General features: G+C 40.7%; 2 protein-coding genes and 1 non-coding gene across 7 annotated transcripts in view; 1 reads left to right on the forward strand and 2 right to left on the reverse strand.

Annotated features, from left to right (window-relative positions):
* The window catches only part of GINM1 (glycoprotein integral membrane 1), a 15,301-nt gene extending 13,716 nt beyond the window's left edge, over positions 1–1,585 (forward strand). The window contains exon 8 of the mRNA XM_015858098.2: positions 686–1,585. Within this exon, the coding sequence (XP_015713584.1) occupies positions 686–794 (109 nt within the window). The 3' untranslated portion in view covers positions 795–1,585. The remainder of the gene's footprint in view (positions 1–685) is intronic.
* KATNA1 (katanin catalytic subunit A1) overlaps positions 1–21,958 on the reverse strand; it is a 27,045-nt gene extending 5,087 nt beyond the window's left edge. Inside the window, exons 1-15 of one of the 5 annotated variants that reach the window (XR_001554133.2) lie at positions 21,872–21,951; positions 21,413–21,721; positions 17,267–17,441; positions 16,424–16,581; positions 13,360–13,543; positions 12,348–12,469; positions 11,194–11,299; positions 10,704–10,862; positions 9,435–9,561; positions 8,287–8,421; positions 7,880–8,006; positions 4,418–4,673; positions 3,912–3,997; positions 3,402–3,486; positions 3,154–3,312 (exon numbers count right to left, since the gene is read on the reverse strand). Coding sequence is in view for 3 of the 5 variants with exons in the window: in XM_032443221.1 (XP_032299112.1) it covers positions 4,475–4,673; positions 7,880–8,006; positions 8,287–8,421; positions 9,435–9,561; positions 10,704–10,862; positions 11,194–11,299; positions 12,348–12,469; positions 13,360–13,543; positions 16,424–16,581; positions 17,267–17,437 (1,488 nt within the window). In the remaining 2 variants the exon portion in view is untranslated. Of the gene's footprint in view, positions 1–3,153; positions 3,313–3,401; positions 3,487–3,901; positions 3,998–4,336; positions 4,674–7,879; positions 8,007–8,286; positions 8,422–9,434; positions 9,562–10,703; positions 10,863–11,193; positions 11,300–12,347; positions 12,470–13,359; positions 13,544–16,423; positions 16,582–17,266; positions 17,442–19,482; positions 19,649–21,412; positions 21,722–21,871 lie in introns of those variants that run through there. The other 4 variants (XR_001554132.2, XM_032443221.1, XM_015858097.1 and 1 more) reach the window with 4 other exon arrangements.
* TRNAG-GCC lies at positions 21,797–21,867 on the reverse strand. The gene has a single exon. It is a non-coding gene; the product is annotated as a tRNA-Gly (tRNA).
* Positions 21,959–22,763: the final 805 nt, after the last annotated feature.

Below are 22,763 nucleotides of genomic sequence, written 5' to 3' on the forward strand. Positions count from 1 at the left end.
AGCTGGCCACAGTGCTTCTGACAGAGCTAGGAAAATGGAAGGCTGGTAAACTGAGAAGGCTGGAAACTGCAGTGACGGAAGATGCCAATGCTTCCCCCCGACACTCCACAAAGCTTGGCAGAGTACTGAGAACTTTTTGGAACTAGCTTGTTAGAGTAGGAAAAGTGAAGAAATGGTTTGTAACAGCTGCTCTTCCACAACCCTAAGGAGCTTAATGCTGTGAAGCTTTGAAATAAGCAGAACTAGGGAAAAATATATCTTACCATCATAAACCATTCAGCAAAGTGATGAGCAATCCATGGCAGATGTCAGTACAGAACAAAGGATCCAGACTGCAGTAACTTCTTGTCCAACTAGAGAACATAGAACTTGTGTGCGTCTTGTCAGAGCATTCTGAGGAACTGAAAGGCTCAACAGCTTTAAGCTGTGTTGAAACGGAGCCCACTCTGCTGATAGTTCAGATGTACAAACTGAACTGGGGGCCTTCTCTGAAACAAGAGCCACTACATTTTGGAACCAGTTTTTTCTTAAGATGTCTATTTTACTTTCAAAGAGGTATTGTTAGGATAACACTTGACGCTTTAACTTCAATGATAGTTTAGGGTGCTTTTAAGAATGTCTTATTTTTAGAACACAGGATTGTTTCGAGTATTATTTTCTAATGCCAGCTCATCTTACCTTTCAGAGGCATCCTTCTCCTGGATCAAGTGAGCTTTTTACCTGTGGTTACCATCAGCTTGCCTTCAGATGTTCCAGACAGGAAAAATAATTTAGATGAGAGAACATGTACTTAACATTGTATTTACTTCAGAGTTGCTCTTTTTTGTTGTTGTTGTTTGTTTGATTTTAATGAATTTTTAGTTGACTTGAAATTTGGCACTTGATCTTAATATTTTGTTTCCTACTGAGAAAACTAAGTGAGTTGATTAACTGGTAATGCGATAGTCAGGATGAGGCTCAAAGCTGACTTCCCCGTACCCCTTCATAAACATGCAGCCTTTTTCAGAAGCTTCAAAATACAACAGCTACCATTGGTTTTAACTTCTGTGAAGTCACTTCTCTGCAGCTCAGACAGGATGCTGGCTGCCTGCACACCTACAGACAAACCATCTCTCCTGAGTAGCCAGCTGATGAAATTCAGGGTGTCCTGAAGTCCCTAAATGCCTCTTTACAGAAAAGGACAAAGGAGTATCACAAACATTACGTGTGCCTGCAAGCCAAAACAGAGCAGCCCAACCTGGGTTCAGGTCTCTTAGGGCTGAGTGTGCCTTGCAAGGAAAGCATCACTACCAAACATTTGTATTGCTCAAGTAATTTGACATATATGCAAAACAGAAATCAAAAAGGTGGATTTGTATTTCAAGCACTTTATACGTCTATGACCCCTAATGCTCATAAAAAACTGCTAGCACTTGTAACTTGGCTTGTTCACAAGGTTCTTTTTGTATTTGTGACAGTGCTACGCAACATTTCAAAATAAAGGAAAAAAAAACATCTACTATATGGGCTTACTAAGTAGGCCCAGTCTTCCCATGCTGATTTGTACTGTTCATGTTTTTCAAATAAACATTTAAATTGTTTATTAGACTGTGTTGAAGCATACATTTATTTTGCTGCATAAACTAGCAGAGTTTGTGGTACATGTTAGATACATGGAGCTATTTGTTTTTTTTAAGCTATTCACTGTTCTAACTTAAGAGTTGCTTTTAGGAATGATGGGGGGAAAAAGAGAATCCAGACTACCTGCCATTAGACTGAGCAGCTGTCATTTGGGAGATCAAAATTATCTGTGCTTTTTGTTCTGGCACTTCATGCATTTGTACTTCACAGTTCCTTCCCCAGTGTCACCAGAGAGCAGGATCCCAACTGTTCCCAGATCACCTGCCCCCTCAGCTGGCCATGATGCTTCAAGTGGGTGTGGAGCATGAAATGTCCAAGTAGGGCAGATGCTCTGCAGTGAGCAGAGTCACAAGCAGTGCTTCTCAAGGACTCTGTCCCAAGAGAGCTCCCACAATGATACCATGACTGGTCAAGACATAGAGCTTAAGGCATCTGAATTAAGAATGAAATTGGGTAAAAGAAAACATGGCAGAGATAGCTGTCATCCACAACTAATAAGGAAATCACACAGACTCTAGCACTAAGGAGGTGACTGCACGGACAAGAACTGCTGAAGCAAGTCTCCCACAGACAGATAAAGCCTTCTTCCACGCATGTGGAAATGAATGCCCCTTCATAAAATCATTAAGGTTGTAAAAGACTGCTAAGACCACCCAGCCCAACTGCCAACCTGTTACCAGCACACCCACGATCCATGTCTCTCAGTGCCACATGTACATGTCTCTTGAATATCTCCTGGAATGGTGACTCTACCACCTCCCAAGGCAGCCTGTTCCAGTGCATCACCACTCTTTCCGAGAAGAAATTTTTCCTAACACCCAACCCAAACACCCCCTGGTACAACTTAAAGCCATTACCTCTCAGCCTATTGTTGTTACTGACCTCCACATGACATGACCACAACCTCTTTATTTCAGGCAGTTGTAAGGAGCGATGAGGTCTCCCAAAGCCTTCCCTTCTCCAGACTAAACAATCTCAGTTCCTTCAGCAACACCACATAAGACTTGTGCTACAGACCCTTCACAGTTTCAGCGCCTTTCTCTGGACCCACTCCAGGGCCTCAATGTCTCTCTTATAGTGAGGGGCCCACAACTCAGCACAGTACTCAAGATACAGCCTCAGCAGTGCCAAGTACTAATTTAAGGCTGAAATTTAATGAAGAAAAAATGGGGGAGGGGGCAGACAACATACAAGAGTTTTACCTTACTGCACAAGTATGTTATGAATTGCAATGCAGATGGAAATTGAGCAGCTGTTAGTATGTGCTCTTTGCATCCCGACTTATGAAACTATAAACCAAGCACCTGCACCACACCAAGAAGTTTTAACTGCGCTAAACAGCTGCAGCATAAATGAGTGGTTGAGCCTGAGGGCATTGGTGCTGCTTCACAAGTTGGCCTATTTCTTGGACAGAAACATAGCAGTTATCAAACAACAATGCTATGCTATCGAGCTATCAAATCTTACAAACTTCTAGCAGAGGATTTCTGTTTCAGCATGTGCATGTTTTTCCTGATTCAAGAAATCTCCTACCTTTCAGAGGAGGGCCAAGTTGAGCTGGAACAAATCTGAACCATTTTGCAAAATAGTTATGAAGACTCCTTGCCACAGATAACAAGGGAAACTGTCCTGCATGCCAGTTGCTTCAGGTCTCGTTTTCCATACATGAGTTGAGAAGGATACAGGTGCAATCTGAAAGAAAAAAAATAACAAAGATAAGTCACTTTGTAAGACTAGGAAAGGCACATTCCTCTCCTGTTCTTATGAACTGTGGCTCTCACCATAGCTGCCCTGTTGTCTCAGCCTCCGAAGCATCTGTTCCTTTGAACACGTAGAACTCCACTGGATAGGGGCAGGCATCACATTCTGCTTTCCAAAACAAAATGAACTTCTGAGCTATGAATTCAGTATCAATTCCTTTTTCCCATGTACCATATATTACATAGGTGTTCGTTTTGTTAATGTAGCATCAGTTGAGCTAGAAAAACTAAGCTGCTTTTAAAACAAAGTTTACTTTAGAAGTTCCCAAAATAAAGTTTAATTAATTATCACATCTTTAAGTGGCCCTTTGCTGGATTGCTTCCAAGGATTGAAGCTTAAACATTTCCATTTTAACTCAGATGAGACCGAATAGTTTGGTTTGCTTGCAATAAAATGATTTCCAAGAAGAAATTCCCTCCTGTAACACAACTGACAGCTGCATCTTCATTCTCACGTCTAAAAAGGAAGAAGTATTAAGAGAACCTACTCCAAAACAATGCAGCTTTGTCTATATTCTTACCTGAACTTACCAAGATATCACAACTATCCTGGCTTATCAGAACAGCGCTAGCAGAACAAACGTGTAGTGAATGCACCAGTTCTTAAGCTCACAGTACTGTACAATGAAGGAAGGAAAATATGTTAGAAATAACACCAAGAAAGAGTTCATTTTCCCCTCAGACTTACAAGGAGACTACATACGACTGCACCTCCGCTGGCTGCACAGTTAATTTACACTAACTGCATGTATTTAATAGCTTAACTTAATAGCTGAATTGACTAGTAGCATTAAGGGCTGCTGCTTTAAATCTCAGTCTTTGTGCAGGTTCTGTATTTATAGCTTAGACGTCATTTAGTTCCCCCTCATTTATAAACTTTAATCCCATCGATGGCTTTTCACATTTGAGAAAATAACAGGTAACTTTTGAGCAAGCTCAAAGAAAGCTACAGAGAATTTGCATTTTAAAAAAATATTTATTTAGGTATCTGTTGCTCTTAAATTACAAAAGTTAAAAAGAGCACGCAGTGCACTGACACACTGATCACTTCTGAAGGTGTTTTAAGATGTTAGACGGCTTCAAGATAAGACAACTCAGCAGGATCCAAATTCAACTATCCATTTCTCATATTTCTCAATGTCCGCAGCAGATACAGACTTAGAAACCTTCTTTAAAGCTATTTCAAAGTCTTCCATCGTTGTTGGCATGTGCATTTCATCTCGAGAAAGATTTCTTATCTCTTCTGGTGTCAAGCCTTCGATACGCCTTCTCATAGCCATCAACGATGCATCTCTATTAGGTACAAGAAGAGGGGAAGGAAAAGAAGAAAGAAGTTATCCAGTAAGGGACGATGAGTTCACTTGCATAAACAGTTAAGCTGCTGCATTCAAAAAAATGATACAAATAATTCTAAACTTTTATAGGAAGCTCTCTTAGTGCTTGGACAGCCTGCAATACTATGCCATCTGTATTTTTCAACCACTGATATATTATTGCTGGATCTTCCAATAGCTGTTATACTAAATATACAGGCTGGGCAGAAGAGGTGAAGATTAACCTAAGGCCACTGTGTGCCTTCCATGCAGCTGCTGCATACAGCTCTTTTAAACAGGAAAGAGGTGACAGAATGCTTCACTGCTACCATGTACAGAAGAGATACCTGGGAAATTTTCAGTGCTTCAAACATCTCTGACTCCAGCCTATACTTTCAAAACAAAACATCCATCTACAATACCTTCAGTCTTTGGCCCCTCTAACTTCTGGCCTCAATAAGCATCAAATGCATCATTTCTGTACTGCATTGACTGTGTGTCAATTTCCAACATTAATACAAGAAGTAGCAGATGATGAGCTGAATGCTAGCATAAACGGATAATGCTGAAAGAACAGTTCTTGCTGATTCCTTATGATAAAGCTTATTTTAAAAATAAAATACTTAATTTTGTCTAGCAGTGAAAAAAGAAGGGTAAATTCAGGCCAATTCAGGCAATTAAGGCACAGCCTTATCATATCATAGTAGTAAGTCAGGATCCAGGAAGAAAAAAAAATCTTACAGGGCATTTTAGAAAGATTCTATAAGATGGTAACAGCATTTTCTGTTTCAATTTCATCCTGCCAAAGGAAACAATAATTGACAGACTTCTGCATTCTAATTGTGAAGAATTATTTATCAAGTTCATGAATAATACACTAACTAGAACTTTAGAGCAGCAGCAACAACAACAAAGAGCTGCCTTGTTAAATTCCATCTTAGTTAAATGTCACCGTGCTTTGCTGTTGTCATCATTTATGAACTACAAACCAGCCTTACACAATCTGCAATGGAGCAGGGGGGAGTACACTGCGCATCTGATTTAATTCCAGAGCAGCTGCCACCACTTTCTCACATGAAGTCATTTTTCTGACCGTCATTCTAGCTTCAGTACTCAGCACTTCCTCAAACACACTCTTAGTGGCTGGAGAAGCACCAAAGCTATCCTCAAAAAAAATGGGAAACCACACACAAGAATATGCAGTGAGTCTTTTCTATTCCACATGCCTTTCAAGCTGCACTTTGCTCAACAAAACAATTCCAACTCAGTTCCAGCTGCTACCCAATACACAATTGAGATGTAATTTCATATTTCCTGAATATTTTTGCTGTTTTCCTTCCCCCCACCCGCTTCTTTTGTATTTTTAAATGAAGTTCCATCTTAACTCTGTGCTGACTGTTAGGAACCACCCTGGACAGCTCTGACTGCTTTTCACCCTGGTTCAGAAAACACTGGATTTTACTTTAAGTTCTTTAAGGTTGGAGAACAATTTGAACAATCCAGAGTTCTTGGCTCTCTTTTTCCTAAGTCTGGCTTATGTCACTAGCAAGAACTTACATTCCAGATGTTTGAACTTTACCTGTGTTTGTACACTGTGTCTGAACAATATAAAAACCCTGTTAAATTAGCCATACGTCTTCTGTTTCAGTGTAAACAAAGCAATCATGACTAAAAACCCATTTTCCCCATTGCCAACAACAAAGTGTAAATACACAGACTAATTTGAATACTTCCTTATTTATTTCCAATCACAGACATCCAGGCTCCAGCTTCTCTAGATTTCTATTTGCTGTCACCTCATTCTAGAGATAACCACAAATGAAAGACCTGGACATGTCTGTATTTCCTTTCCTGTACTATTTGTCTAAATGAATTTTGATTAAAATTATAAAAGCAACAGTATAATTAGAAGTCACAAATATTGTAATGATTTTAAACAAGCCTATTAGTATCCAGTGCAGTATGAATTACAAGTAACAAACACTGTATCAGGAAGAGCAAACAGGCAAGAGAAAAAGCAAACTGCAGCTAAACCACTCAAAGTAGCAGATTAAATAGAGTCTTGTATTACACACAAACCTCTATTAGCACAAACTACTTTTAAAGTACAACCAATGCCAAAACTCTGCAGAGCATCACCACAAATTCTACTCTTAGATCTACACATGAAGCAAATCTGTACCATACTGACTCAGAGCACCTAATGCATTATTTTCCCAGATGCTATGCAAGGATTTTTCGGGATATAATATCAAGCCTCCAGACTCTTCAGTAACCCTCCTGAGAGCACCTTCGGTGTCAGCTTTGCCTACAGGCCACATAGTATGACATACTGTCCTCTCATTTGCACTGACAAACACTTGCAGAGCTGTATAAGGAATCCAGACAAGATGTGGATTTGGTTTTGAGGAGAGTGGTGTTCCTAACGTGGAACAGTTATTTCTTTTAGCCTGCTCAAAGTACCGCCCCACAACAGTTGTGTTAGCATGCAATTGGAGGCCTAGGCTTTCAATGCCACTCTTTAGTGCTACCTCCAAATCCTGAACACACAGTTACACAAGCGTTTATAAGATGACAAAAGAATCTGGACAAGTTGCAGTTGTTTGTCACCTGTTGCTGGTTCCATAGTTTGTCATCTCTGCATGAGGGGGAAAAGGATAACTGGGATTAGGCGTAGAAGGTATTTGTATGATAAGAATGCTAACAGAATTCTTGGTTGCATTAGGCAAAGTATTGTCAGCAGGTCAAGAGAGATGACCCTTCCCCCCTTCTCAGGGCTGGTGAGGCCAAACCTGGAGTGCTATGTCCAGTTCTGGGATGCTCAACTTCTATTATCCGTTACTTCAACAGAATATCTGTTTTTATGACCTCAATGGAATGAATGTAAGCCTGAAGGGTTGAAGTCTATCATCCTGTGGATATTCTCCACACAAGGAATTTTATGTACATAAAGGAATGTAGAGTTTTACCTAAATCATACTATGTTGCAACTGCTCTTCATCATTACCTTATGAAAATACCAAACATATGCAAAGATTAATGTAGCTTTTCACCTTTTAGCTGTACGTAGATAGAAGACAAGTTACAATCTGCTCTTATCCAACAACTTAAATTAGTTTTGTTACTTTAAAAACAGCTTTCTCAGTCTGTAGCAGTGGTAACACAAGTGATGTTACGTTAACATACCTGCACACGTTGGTAATGTCTGCACCTGAATAACCCTCCATTTTCTCAGCTATATTTGCAAGGTCAACATCATCAGCCAGTTCCAGCTCCCGCAGATTTATTCTTAGGAGTTCCTCTCTACCTTTTGCTAATTAAAGAACAGAAATCAAGGCTATAGAATCTGTTTTGTGAATACAAATAGTAAATTGAGAGCTAAGGAGGAAGGATGACCAAAGGATACTGCACTTGCTATAAAAGTAACAACATTCAAAGCTTAGATTTAACCCGATTCTGAATTCATAAATAACTGTGCATACATGTATCAACAGGATTATTTATTTAAACAAACAAGCGACCAAAACAAAAGAAAGATTGACACAGCTTTGATTTCAGTCTTTTCAGCCCCTCCTCTCCACAAATCTTTATACCTGATGGTAACGGAATGTAAATTCTCTTTTCTAGTCTTCTTCTCAGGGCTTCATCAATATCCCAAGGAAAATTAGTAGCTGCAAGTACCATGACCATTTTAGAAGGGTCATCATTTTCTGTGGCTCCTCCAACACCTGCATTTGAGAAAAGGAGAAGTAAAATGTACATATGCTTATATTAAGTATGGCACACATAATAATACCCACGTTCTATAATATTAAAGCAGCAGACCAAGTGCAAAAGAAAGGACATAGTGCAATAAAATTCCAGTTCTTAGCTGTCACGCTGTAAGTAAACACAGAGACTCAGTTCAGTTAGAACTGAGTTTGGCTGTATGGGGTCAGGAAGTTCCTCTCTATCACAACTACAACACTTCTACAGTAGTTATTCCCATTTCCCATTACAGCATTTGGAATTTTCACACCAATGTCATGTAATGTCTTGCAGGGAGAAAGGGACCAGCCACAAATACAAACCAACTAAGCACCAGAATCACCTCACCTCGACAGTATTCATTAAGAGCCATGCTAAACTAGCACTAATCCCCTACAAAAGTTTCTTCAATTCTGAATTCAGGCCAAATGTTTTACATACTTGGGTGGATTCTTACAAACTGCTGCTGAAGTGACTGTTCAAATTTGTTGAATTAAATCACAATTTCTTCGAGACCGAGAGACCACTTCAATCTCCAAAGCACTATGAAACTGCAGCTTAATTAAGAAGTATAATGATTGTCTTTGTTGAAGTTTAAATTGAAACAGCTGACAGTTATTTTGAACCACTTCTTCAAAACCAAGTAAAAAGCAGATAATATTCTAGGTAACAACTCAAATGCCGTCCTGGCTGTTACATTTAAATATGAGGAAGATACTTTCTTCCTTCTGCAGCCTTGAAATCTTGCATTCTCTACTGAATCTTTTTTATTGTGGGTTAATATCTGAGGTCCTTGCTCAGATGATGAAAGATGGTTACATAATAGGTTGTTATTTTCTTTCTTCCATACTGGCAGTTGGAATGGCATACTGGTATGTTTTTACTCCAATTTTATGTAAGCCTCTCAATTAAACTGCTTCTGGAGAAAGAAGTTTGGATTTATTTATTTTCCTCCCTCAAGTTTCCCCTAGCCCTGAGGGATTAGGTTATTTACCATCCATCTGAACTAGCAGTTCTGCTTTCACACGTCGGCTGGCCTCATGCTCTTCTGAAGTTCCCCGTCGACTACAGATAGAGTCTATTTCATCAATAAATATGGTTGTTGGGGCATAAAATCGAGCCTAAAGGAAACAAAAGATAAAGGAGAAAGTGAAAAGGCAGCCTACTCACATTTAAGAAACAGCAACACAAGTCAGACCAGAGTAACGAAACATCTATCCCAATAAAACAGATCCTAAGTATCAAACAATACCCAACCTTCTGCCTCTGACCATTGCACACAGTCATGAAGCTGTATATCCATTAGTAACATTTGAGCAGAGTAGATTTTGGCAGTTATAATTGCTAGGACTAGAACAAACATTTGATAAGGCTAAATTTTCACACAATAGGAATATAATTTCTAATTTTGTGAAAGATGTCACAGAATATCTGAATAAGAACTCTGGTAAAGTTAGACACACCATTAGTCCTAAGACACCTTGACATGGAACCTGCCCAAGAAACAGATCAGCTACAAAGTAACCTTCACCTTTCTGAGAATGAAGGAAGTTAAACAAGAGTTTCTGATAGTAAAGTCACTGTCCTACAGTAGTTACACTATATGTCCTTGTTTACACTCATTTCTGACTGATGGTCATTATATTAATTTATTTAATATGGTCACACTGTATTGCAAAATCTCTTTCCTGACTACTGTAACTGCAGCTTTGCTGCCCCTTTCAGCACTGGACATGCTGGCAAACACTGCATGCAAGCCTGGTAACACAGAGAAAATAGCATGTGTTCCAAGCTGTTTTCAAGTGTTACGAGCTCTGAAGCCAACTACATACTTCATACAGTTTAAATGTCAGCTTATTTTAAAGTACAACAACAAAAAAGCCACCCACAACAAAACATGCATAGTTTAAGTAGGCTTCCCATCCAGAAAGCAATTATATTCAATTTCCAGATTTACCTTCATGTTTGTTCTGCAGTACTCATCAGCTCAGATAGTAACTCTACTCTCTACCATAACAAGATAACCCTGAAAATAAAACGATCCATTTTTTTCAGTTAAGAAGCTGTACACTAACAACTAGATTTTCAATGTACGAAGCCAATTCATAAGGTTCCAAAGCATCTGAAGTTTGGAGTGCTTTTTTTTTTGTTTTGTTTTTCTAATTTATATACGCTACAAATTCTAAACCTTGCCAAGGTTTTACTGTTCCAGAAGTAATTCTGCTTCATCATTTCACTACTTATGTTAAGAAATTTCACTCACCATTTCAAAGAGCAAACGAACAAGTTTCTCAGATTCTCCCCTGTATTTTGAGGTAAGTGTGGAAGAAGAAACATTGAAAAAAGTAGTCTTGCATTCAGTTGCTACAGCTTTTGCCAGAAGGGTCTTTCCAGTACCAGGAGGACCAACCATCAGCACACCCTATCAAAATAAGAGAAGAACCATAGTTAGGACAAGAATCTAAACAGACAATTCCACAGTTTGATTAACAGCACAATAATAGGAATGCCAGATGTAAAATTTCTATATAAAAGTTACTCAAAGGTAAGTAATTATTATTGCTTACTTGCAACAAAACAGCTGAAGATAGGAAATATCTGACACCATTATTTTGTTAGTAATATTTGCCATAATTTTATTATTAAAAAGTTGAAAGAATTTATATAAACTGTAAGACACCTGTAATTTCTTGTTGCTCCAAGATCCAATCCCAGAATCCTACTTATGATCACAGGATCAGATTTTTTCATACCTTCCATGGTCTTCTAATTCCCTTAAAAAAATCAGGCATCCACATTGGAAGAACAACAGCTTCCTTGAGCAGTTTTTTAGCTTCTACTAAATCAGCAATGTCATCCCTGACAAGAAACAGAAAGTTGTTTCATAGATTCAGACAGGCTGCAAAAGAATCAGTCCACAGTTCAAATTGATGCACAACTGAACTTGTTATTTGCCTGATTTATAGAAGAATCATTATATGAATATAACGATTTAATGAAGTTTTAGTGGTAAAACCCAGTGACTACTGCCAAGAACCAGTTAATGGACTCCAGCTGGTTGCAAAAAATCAAAGACATTCACTATTTCACTCAAACATCACTAATGATATTCACAGAAAGAATAAGCAAAATAAAGCATTTTGGGTAAACTTATATAAGCCAAATTATGCTTTTCTCTTTTGCTGACAGGTTGGCTGATTCTGAAACTTAAATAGCATCTTCTATCAATAAGAAAACCAGGCACTAAAGGCTCGTAAACAGAGAAGTTGTAATTTAAGATTTAGTATACAAATAGCATGATATATTCACACACTGAGCTGAGAGACGTGTCAGTTGTCCTACACACACACAGTTCTTAGGGTTTGTGGGAGTGTTCAGGTTTTTTAAGCCTACTTTATTTGCCAGATTTTTGCTCATTTAATCCCCACAAAATCACTTAAGCTTGGAAACATTCAGAACACAAAACAACCTTTGTATAAGGTTTAATATTTAACACATTTATGTAAAGGTGTTGACACGTGGTTATATTTCATACTGGCAGTCACGTCACATCCAGTGAGACCTCAAAGGGTTCCTATATTGACACAATTTCTTTGTAAATCCGTTTTCTTTCTTGGTATGTCCCTGGGTAGCAAAACTGGTTTTTTAAAAATGAATCTTTTACATTGCAAAATATTATCCCCTACATTGGTTTCAGGACTCTTAGAAGAGACTGGGAAGCTTTGCTTGGGTGACTGAAAAGTGCTAAAAATATTCAACTACTCAAGAGGCTTAGCTGACCACTTAATGAGTAAGAAAGGCTTGTATGTACCTCTTATATGTAAAGAATTAAGTACTTAGCTTATTCTACCATATCACAAAGAGCAAAAAGATACAATTAAGATCTGGCAGCAGTATTCAAACTTACCATCGAATGTTGGGATTTTGAGAAATTATATCTCTTTCCAAAGCTTCTACTAAATCTTTATCGTATCCAGTACTATCAAATTTCTTTGGTTCAGACTCTGAAATTTCAGATGTGGGTTTGTTCTACACAGAAGGAATACAGCAGCGTAAATACATAACAAATGTTATAAAAATCTATTAGTAGCATCACCAAGTCCATGAGTTTTTCAGAGGTGACACAGAACAGCACGGAAGCTGTGAGGTGCCCATACACTGTACTATCTGTTTGCTTTACCCACACTTCTGCACTATCCTAGTTCAGCTTCCTTCTCCCCAGAGACACACACCGCACTGATGCAATTTCTTTGCTTCAGTTAATTATACATTCAAAGAGCAAGCACTGACAGAACAGGGGAAAAAAAAGAAACAAAACAAAGAAAATCCCACACCATCCTGTCTCAGCATGTGTATTTTCTTCTGAGTGATGATCACTCAGAGAATGCGATATAACTCCTACTAACTAAAATCAGGGAACTTCAGAGGTAAACCTTCCTGTCCCGGTAGTTTACGCTGTTTCCATGGGTCACTACATAAGATTGCTGGATCTGAGAGAAACTCCAGCACATGGGAAGTTGACTTATTCCAATTGTGAAAAACAATGTACTTAGCGTTAGATGTCTTACTTCAATCATCAGCTAAATTTATGGAAATCAGACCATAAGCAAAAATCAAAAAGAATGGATCTTGGGTCTTTCTCTTTCATGATATATGCCAGATTTGTTTGCTTTAAACTGAGAAGAGTCTGGAGCCAGTAACAGACCTCAACATAAAACAATCAAAAAATTCTGCCTCTAAGATTAAATAAATTCTGAAATGCTTTTCAACAAGTATGTCAACTTCAGCCTAAAATATCCACGAGCAATACAGACTCACCAAGACATTACATTTGAACAAGCTCCATGGACAATGGTTTCAGTAATGCAGTGATATAATCCCTTAAAATTAACTTAAAATGAAGCTGTCTACAAACTCACCTTCTCCTCTTTTCCTTTATTCTGCTGATCCTTTTTCTCCCGGCCACGGACTGCCTTTCCTTTCTCATTGGGATTTCGAGAAGATGGACGGTGAGGGCCTCTAACAGCTGCACTTATGCGATTATTGTGACCTCTGCAATCGCTGTATTGAGCAGACTGACGTTTTCTGGGTCCTGGTGAAGATCTAATTAGTTGTAACACATGCAAAAAGCCTCAGTGTAAAGCCATCAGTGAGCACTAAACATTGTTTTGCTCAAGATAAGAATCCATGTACGTTAATATATTTCACTCACATCAATTAAAGGTACCAACAATGTTACTGAACTATGATGGCCAGAAACAAGACAAACATTTTTACACAGTCACTAAAAATTCACTTTCCTTTTGCCATAATCTCCAAAGCTCATTATATACTTAAAGCAAACTCCTTTCGTATTTCACAAATAAAAGCAATTCTGCCATTCTGCCTAGAAAAATGTAAACAAACACAATATATTTTATACTTATTACAACTGTCCTCATTTTCCCATCCACAGAAACAAAAGTTTCTTGGGAATGACAGCATTATTTTTACATCCTTAACAGGGGAAAAAAAAGGAAGAAAAAAAAATCCAATCTCTCCCATCACTGTCCATCATCCTATTGATAGAATAGCTTAGGACTACATAAGAGAAGACAACTCGCAACGTTACAACCATTTTTACTTTAAAGAGAAATGCAGAGAAACACAAAATGACATCAAAAGCATTTCTGAACACAATCAAGATCTCTTATCAAGATTTTCCAAAGGAAAAGTGCACACTAATTTGTCCTTATCTCTCAAAGTACACTTCTCAGAACCAACAGCTTAGAAAAGGAAAATGAATATAGTCTAGATATTCCTGTTGTAATTCAAGGAAACACGATTGTTTAGGTTGGATGGGGCTTCTTGAGATCACCTAGTCAAACCCCCTTGACCAACCAGGGTTAGCTACAGCAGGTTGCTGAGGGCTGCGTCCAGTCATATTTTCATTCTACTACAGAGACTACAGCCTCTGTGGGCGACCTGTTTTTAGTCTGTTCCCACAACAAAAAAGCATTTTGTTACACTGTGGTGGAATTTTTTGTACTTTAATTTACATCTTACTTTCTGTCCTGTTACTGACTAGACACTATTGAGAAGAGTCTGACTCCCTATTTTCACTCCCTCTCATTAGTTACTTATACACATTAACAAGACTCCCCCAAGCTTTCTCTTCCCCAAGTAGAAGACTCCCAGCTCCTTCAGCCTCTCCTTGTAAGAAGTATGTAACTATCTTTGCTGGTCTGTGCTGAACTTGCTCCACAAACTCCACCTCTCTTATACTGGGAAACCCAGAACTAGGCAGAGTGCTCCAGGTATGGTGACTTGCTTCTAGGTAGGCTTCCTACCACTGATTACAACTCTCTGAGCTCAGTCATTCAGCAAGTTTTTAAATCCATTTATACTGTTCACATATTTAACTCATATTTTGTCAGCCTGAGATGATGCTGTGGAGACAGTATCAAAGGCTCTACTGAAGTTGAGGTAAATGGCATCTACTGCTCAGCCATTATCCACCAAGTTAGTCACCTCATTATAAAGGATAATGAGGTTGGTCAAGTATCATATCCTCTTTGTAAATCCATGCTGATGACTCCTGATAACCTGATTGTCCTTCATGTATTTGGAAATGTCTTCCAGAAGGACTCTCCCTACCACCTTCCCAAGGATTATTTGCCTATGTCCAAAGCACTCTTCCTTGTTCACTCCTTAACTACCTGCGTCAGGAAGCCATCATCAGTGCACTCAAGAACTCTCCCAGATTACTCGAGCTCTCCTGTGCTGTCTTGATAGTGGGTGTCAGGCCCTGATATGCGTGAGACTTCCTGGTTGAAATTAGACTGCTCCGAGATTCAAACTTCCATTAAGCACATACAAATAAACCAGTATCATAATGGACTTCATTTTTATATATCCAGGTACTTTCCGAAATCCAGTACATTTACAGATACACTTTTTCCATAGGAGTTCCTAAAATTCCAGCATCAATGAGCTACCAGCCAAGTTTAAGTTTAGGGATGTTTCTATAGAACAGAAAATGGAAAAGTGATTTGGAAAGCATTTATCCAAATCAGAAGATGTGTTTTGACGTTTCATTTAAGATTAATCAGGATAAATTACCTTCATAAAAGTTGAATTTAACTTATTCACAGGAGAAGGTTTGTCAAAAGCATACAACTGCTTCAAGTGAAATGCAAGTTAGGTACCAAGAATATGCTAATGATAAGATTATAAGCATTAAAGTCTTTTCACTCTCCAAATGAAGTATTTACCAACCTACACTTGTGTTTATGAATATTTAGCCACCTCTGGATTCCATTACAAAGCTCAAAGTAAAGGAATAATCTGTTCTGACACCTCAGTTCCATCAAAATTAGTGTGTTCTGCTGTCTCAGTATAGAAACCTACAGAAATTATTCCAACACAACATGACCAGTTTTCACTGTGGCTTTTTCATCTTTACAACAACCCACCAGCTAACCAGCTGGCATAGTAAACGGAACAGAAAGAGTTCTGTCCACCAAGACTTTTCCTTTTTAGAGGTGTTCCAAAGTTATTAAATGAGATAAACAGAAACAATGTGAACAAAAGACCCATTTCTTTCAGAAAGCAGGCTTAAAATAAATCTGTGAGAAACGGCCTGTAAGCACAGAGCCTCAAAGAACAATCTGACCATACAGCTATGTAGGTCTAACAGTTACATTCTGTCAAAACACACAGTTCCACACCTGTCTTGCATGCTCTCCTGTCCTGTCCTTCATGCTATCTCTACCAGTTGTTACAAACTCCAGCTAAGTAGTGCAGAAAGCCACCCTCAGGCAAAACAAAACAGAACAAGCAAATGAGATTTTGTTGGTTTGGGTTTTTGTTTTGCTTAACAAAAAATTATGCAGCTGGTGTGTTATATAACTCGTATAAACTCTGGAACAAAATCTTCACAGGAACAGGCTGAAGTCAAAGTACACTTTGCACTGGTAAGTGTTAATACAAGTTACTTCTTACCTCCGCTCAGCAGGTACTGGCAAAGACCAGACTTCTGCATCATTAGCTGGTAGTTCTTGTTGTGAAGCTTTCAGTGGAGTACTGTCTAGTTTAAAACTCTCTAGTGTTTTCATGATATCTTTCACGTGCTTAGCTTCCACGCTTATCTCCTGCCAAACCTGATAAATAGGGAAAAAACAACAAAAAAAGTGGATTAAACACAGTGGAACTAAGTAAGTTTGAAGCAGACTTCTGCTTAAGACTAAGTAATGCCTGGATGGTCTTCACAAAGTTTTGTAAACTACCTGATCCTACTTTGCTAAACCATTAAAAACATCCTTCTGCTTTTCCCAGGATTAAGGAAAAGATTTTGAATTAAATACTAATGAGACATTTGACAAACTTTGTTTAATAAACATTATACATGAAAAGAGAACGCAACTTTATAGAGGGAACGTCAATGAAGAATTAACGTCTTGTGATAAGGATAAATTAACATGGAAGCCACAGGTCAGTTTCAATTAAGGATCTGTAAGTCACACTACTGAAACAGGGATTACGTGAAATATGATTGCTGAGAACAGTACTAGCTAGAAAAAAACCCAAAACTTCAGCACAGCAGGGGCACAGATCAGCAAGAAGAAGACAAGGCAGACAGTGCAATGGCTCCTCATGGATGTGTTTCATAGTCTACTTCATCAGTATCAGAGCATAACAAAGCCTTAAATATATACATACTACAATACTACAGTTTATCAGAGAATTATACAAATCTTTTTATACTTCTGTTCACCACCAACAAAGCACTTTCTGCTAGTTTAATGCTTTACCCTCAGAATGATGTCCCAGAAATGGATTATTTACCTGTTGCCACTTCTGCTGCAGGTACGTATCTCTGACAGAGTAGAGGTATTTATTCATCTGGTCAAGAACTCCCTGATAGTAGACCATTGCAGAGTCATAGTTTCCCAGTAAGGCATATTCACGGGCCAGCTTTACATTCTCACTGATCATAACAAGGCTCATGTTCAACATGAAGCTGAAAAAGACAGCAAACACTTACATTAATGAAAAAATCCAGGAGGAAAAAACATTTTCGCAACTATTTTTACATTATTGTTACCCTAACAATCATATCTAAATATAGAAGTGGGAAATACTTTGTTAATAAAAGAGTTCTAGAATGTATGTCGTCCATACAGAAAGTTAATTGTTTCTCTATTGAAAGAAATGGAACTTCTCATTTCACGCAAGACAGACTCTGATGAAAAGTATATGCAAAACATGCAGATTTAATGCATGTTTACAAGCCAAAACTGCACACTCTCCTTCCCTCTTTGCACTACTGCAAGATAATTCGGTATCTTACTGTTAGTGCTACAACATCCTCTGTTCTATAACCATAATAGTTAAAAAAGAAGAAAAAACAAACAAAAAAACACCCACAGCCAAAAAGCCCCAAACTTTCCTCCAGATGCGTTAGCGCTACAACTATTAACACAAGTACAGCAACAACTGGACTAGAATAGAATATCAAGCAAAAACAGGAGTAGGGCAGACTCAGACTCAGTCTTCCCAATTCAGCCTTTGTTCATACAGCAGTCCTCCTCTGTTTTACATATCATTTACATATCTCATTCCACACCTGCACCATCTCTATCCTTCCCATTGCTTACTCACCAAGAACTGACCTGCTCTCCTCCAAATTGCCTAGAACTAAGCACAGAAAACACCCAAATAAGCAAATAAACAAGCCTGTGAGAGTTGTCTTGCTCTCATTTCAGTACCTTTACCCAGGACCAGTAAGGAGCAATTGCAGACAAGCAATTACTGCTAAGCCCTGGGATGAAGCATACTTGATACAGATCAACTATTTAAAGAATGTAAGAGGCACTGAATTCATACGCACAATAAAAGGACTTAAAACAAAACATATTTCAAGACCAGGTCATGGTCAAAATTGGACACATTACCAGAGGTGTCAGAAGTCGTACTGCACACCAGATAATCCACAGCTAAAATGTGATGTTCCCTCCGTAAGGAGGAATCACAGAATTATCAAGGTTGGAAAAGACCTAGAAGATCATCTAGTCCAACCATCACCAATACTTCCCAGTTAAACCATATCCCCCAACACAACATCCAAACGTTTCTTGAACACCTCCATGGTCGGTGACTCCACCACCTCCCTGGGCAGTGCATTCCAGTGCCTAAAGGAGGAGCTGCTAAGTACAAATCAAACATTTTAAGGTTTCCGCTCCTCCTTTTTCTTTTCTCCTCACACGTAACTTTATGCATGGATTAATAAATGCTGATCCATTCTTAAGCCAACACAACTTCCTCCTTCCTTTCTCCACCTGCCTGGTTCCCCTCGAAGCAGGAAGCTGATGAGAAAAGCTTCAGCCCTAGCAGCAAAATTTGGCAGCAGTGGAGTTGGCGAGCAGCCCCACTAGCCCATGTGTAGCCACGTGCAGGGCCATGCAGGAGGGATGGCACCTGCAGGGCTGGGTCTGGAAGCTCACTACTAGAGCCTGCACCACACAGCTCATTCTGCCCAGAGACCTGCTGAGCCTGCCACAGCCGCATCTGCAAACTGGGATGGTTCCCGTGACCAGCAACTACAAAGCCTGCCATGTCCCTGTGTGATTAGGCTCTGGAGACACAACTTGACTTGGGAGTATTGTTGCGTTTTTTAACCTCAGGAGAAAGAGCCTGAAGATATTTGTCAACACCTGCCTGGATCATCACACAGATGTTACCAAAGTTGTACTACTATATTTAGGAGCAAGCTTTTCCACCCGTGCTCATCCTACCAGATACACCTGTTTGCCTGTCCTGAGAATTCAAACCCATGACTAACACCTCTGAAATCACAAGTTGAGCAAGATACTAATAAACATTCTAAAAATCAAGTAACAGCAAGTTACCAGAGCCAAAACAGCCTTTCAAACACAGTGAGAAGCAGTACACAAACAGAATACTGCAGAGCGATCAGAGCAGAACAGCAATTCTGCTTGAATATCAGAGATGGGACACAGAGCGTAATAAAACAGTGCATGCGTTGGTTCATGTTGACTCACAAGAAGAGCAGAGGTTGGAGCAGCTCCCAGACACGTGCCTCCCGTGCAGGACAGCTGCTGGCTCAGCCCATGTCTGGACACGCTGTTGTGGCTTGCAGACAGCAGCACCAGAGTGGGTCCACTAATGCAAGCTCACAGCTTGCTGCAACTGCAGATGCTGAAGCGGCTTCAAGACAGGCAGGAGACGGAGTTAGAGCACTAATCTGAAAGCTGATTAAGGTTCGCAGCATGAAGCAGGCTGTGGCAGCTCACAGTACCATAGAAGATTCATGTGAGAGAGGTGTGAGCACACACAGACCCAGAGCTAAGCCAGACCTGAAGAAATTCAGGAAACAATTTGAGAAAAATAATCTAATTTGTAACCACTTAATTTGCAGAGTGTTTACAAATACCTGGTGCTGTCACGTAGCCGGATGTCAGAGCAGCAGGAACACACTTATCAGCTACAACCTTCCCGTGAATCACCCCCTGCAAAATTATCTACGTTCCAACAGCCACTGGAGGAGCAATGGGCTTGTAAAGCTCACCACACAACCAGCCTAAGAACTCGGACTTGTAGCTTAATTCCACGCATGTACACACACCACTCGCCCTCTCTGAACTGGCTGTAAACATTCTCAGTTCCCATAGACTGATACAAATGAAACTCGTCACGCCTTAACCCACCTCCAGTAACAAAACACATCCATACGTTTTATCATCTGCTCTAAGCACCTGAAATGTTCCTAAGGTCTGAAACTGTCAAGAGCGGTGTGGGAGGAATCATTTCCAGCAATAACTTTATGAAATTATCAAGAAGTACACAAAGTTCTTCACACTGGTACACAAGGATTTAGGGAGTCCAACATGATTTCAACAATGTTTCACAAAGAAATCCCACCGTACACGCACAAAGAGGAAAAAAAAGATCCGGAGCAGCCAGGAAGGAAGCACAAAGCCAAAGGCTGTCAGCTGCTGTGGGTCTCCCAACCCTCTGTCGATACAGAACAGCACAAGCCACACAAGGACTGTATTCCTGCAGAACCCTCTGGTCAGACTTATGCATCTGGCCTACACCAGCAGCAGGGTTGTGGCAGAGCTCACACTCCTGTTAGGCAGGCTCTGACACCACAGCAGCCATGTGAGACTCACAAAGTTCCCTCCATAAACGCAGAAAGGGGAAACCAGCAGTAAGAGCTCTCGGGAGCCAATTTATGTTCCTCATACACTGTCCCATAGGTGGGCCCACATACCTCTGAGATCCCTTCCAGATCTACTACCCCACTCCACAACGCACACTGTGAGCAGCTTCTGCTATCAACAAGTGCTCCTGCTGATTGCTTGAGAAACACGACTCTCGCTGGGTTTACCCACACTGACTGCTCCTCAAACACTGCGTTTAACAGTAGTGAGAGACAGCCGGCTGAAACACTGCACACTCCACAGAGGCAAAACCTCCTCGCGTACAGGGACAACGCTGTGTTTTCAATACTGAGCTTTTCATAAGACTCTGAAACAACCACGATACTTGCTCCCGTTTCACGAGACCAGCACTCCGAGACAACCAGAACCACGACAACGAACTTCTCAGCAAGAAGGAAACTTCTCAGCTGAAAGGAAAAGGCAACATGGAAATCTAAAATACATTCCAAAATAAATAAAGAAATAAATAAAAGGCAGGAGGTGGGGAGAAGTGAGCACAAAGCCAAATCCAGCTCCTCAGGCAGCCCCGGCCAGGAGCCCCGCGGGACACGCAGCGTCCCTCGGCCGCCCAAGGCACGGCAGCGAGGGGGAGCGGGGAGCACTTCGGGGTGCTCGTAGACGTCGCGACAACAACGACCGCGTTCTCCGCCGGTCCTTAGGCCGGAGGGCACAGCCGAAGCCCCGGCCCGACCCTCCGGCCCTACGCGCAGCCCCGGCCACGCGGCGGCAGGTGCCGGGCAGCCCTCACCTCGGGAAGGCGGCCCCGCGCGACGGCCGCCAGCGGAGGACGAGGACGGGGACGCTCCACGTTGGAGTGAACGCCGCGGGTCTCACCCGCACGGCCCACAGCCCGGCAGCAGCTCCCTCGTCCCTTCGCCTTCCTTCTCTCCTCCGGCTCGGTAACCCCGCCCAGCTCCGCCCGCCTCCTGCCGCCGCCGCCGGTTTGAAGGCAAATCCGCTGCGTCACTTCCAGGCGGTGCTACTCATCGGTATCGCGTTGGCACCCGATGAACATCGCTGTTTCAGAGTTACTGCTGGCTGAGAGGAGATTGCGGTGCTTTAAAAGGGGAAAAAAAAAAAAAAAAAAAAAAAAAAAGGAATTTAAAGTATAGATAACTTTAAAAAGCTTATTTGCATTGGCCGGGAATCGAACCCGGGCCTCCCGCGTGGCAGGCGAGAATTCTACCACTGAACCACCAATGCTTACGGGCTAAAAGACTCCGCGCTACCTCAGTTGAACAGCGCGAGAGCGGCGGGGCTGAGTGCGCGAGCTCTGACATGGCGCCGCCCCGCCGCGGCCGTTGGGGAACTCGCGCCGGCCGTTGGGGACCGCGGCTGAGAGGATTGCAGCGTCCATCCCACACACACCGCGTTCAACCTGGGACACAGCTGCCCCCCCATGAGCTGTTTATTTCAGTTTCAGTCCCTATTTCTTACTTGATTGTGCTGATTTATAAACGGACTGTTTATGTGAGCACAGAGCATACCTATTAATTGCATTGTGACTGCCTACAGCTCTTCAGATTGTCTTAAACGTGAAAGGAACAAAACATAAAAGCTGAAGTAGGGTGCATCACTTCAGAGTAGGAATATCTATGCATAATAAATAACGTTTTAATGATCATGATGGAAGTGGCAGCAGAATGCAGGGAAAGCACCAGCGAATTCAGCTCTTGAACAGCAAATTGGATGCTTTTGTGAACAGGTTACAAACACTTCTTTTATTCATCAGTAAATCTGTTGTAGTAGGGGGGGATTCTGGGGAGAGAAAATGGAAAGAAAGCAACAAAACAAACAACTGCATTTGGATGACTGCTGTGTACATTTCATCTGATTAACCAAAACGGAAAGCTGGTCTTCAGTGACTGTATTCTTGTACTTTTCACTACCCCAGAAGGTGTCACGCTACAGTAACTGCTTCTGAGAACAGAACCAGTTTCTAAACTCTGAATGAGTGTAATTGATTACTACAAGCTGACAGTTATACTGCCCACACGTTCTAGAAGTCTCCTGTTCTGCTGTAACTTTACATGAAGCGTAGTGTTGTGTCAATACAACCCCCTGCTCACAGCGCCCAGACTGGGGCTAGCAAGGTTCAC

This window comes from Coturnix japonica, chromosome 3 (genome assembly GCF_001577835.2).
Source record: "Coturnix japonica isolate 7356 chromosome 3, Coturnix japonica 2.1, whole genome shotgun sequence".
Classification (NCBI taxonomy): Eukaryota; Metazoa; Chordata; class Aves; order Galliformes; family Phasianidae; genus Coturnix; species Coturnix japonica.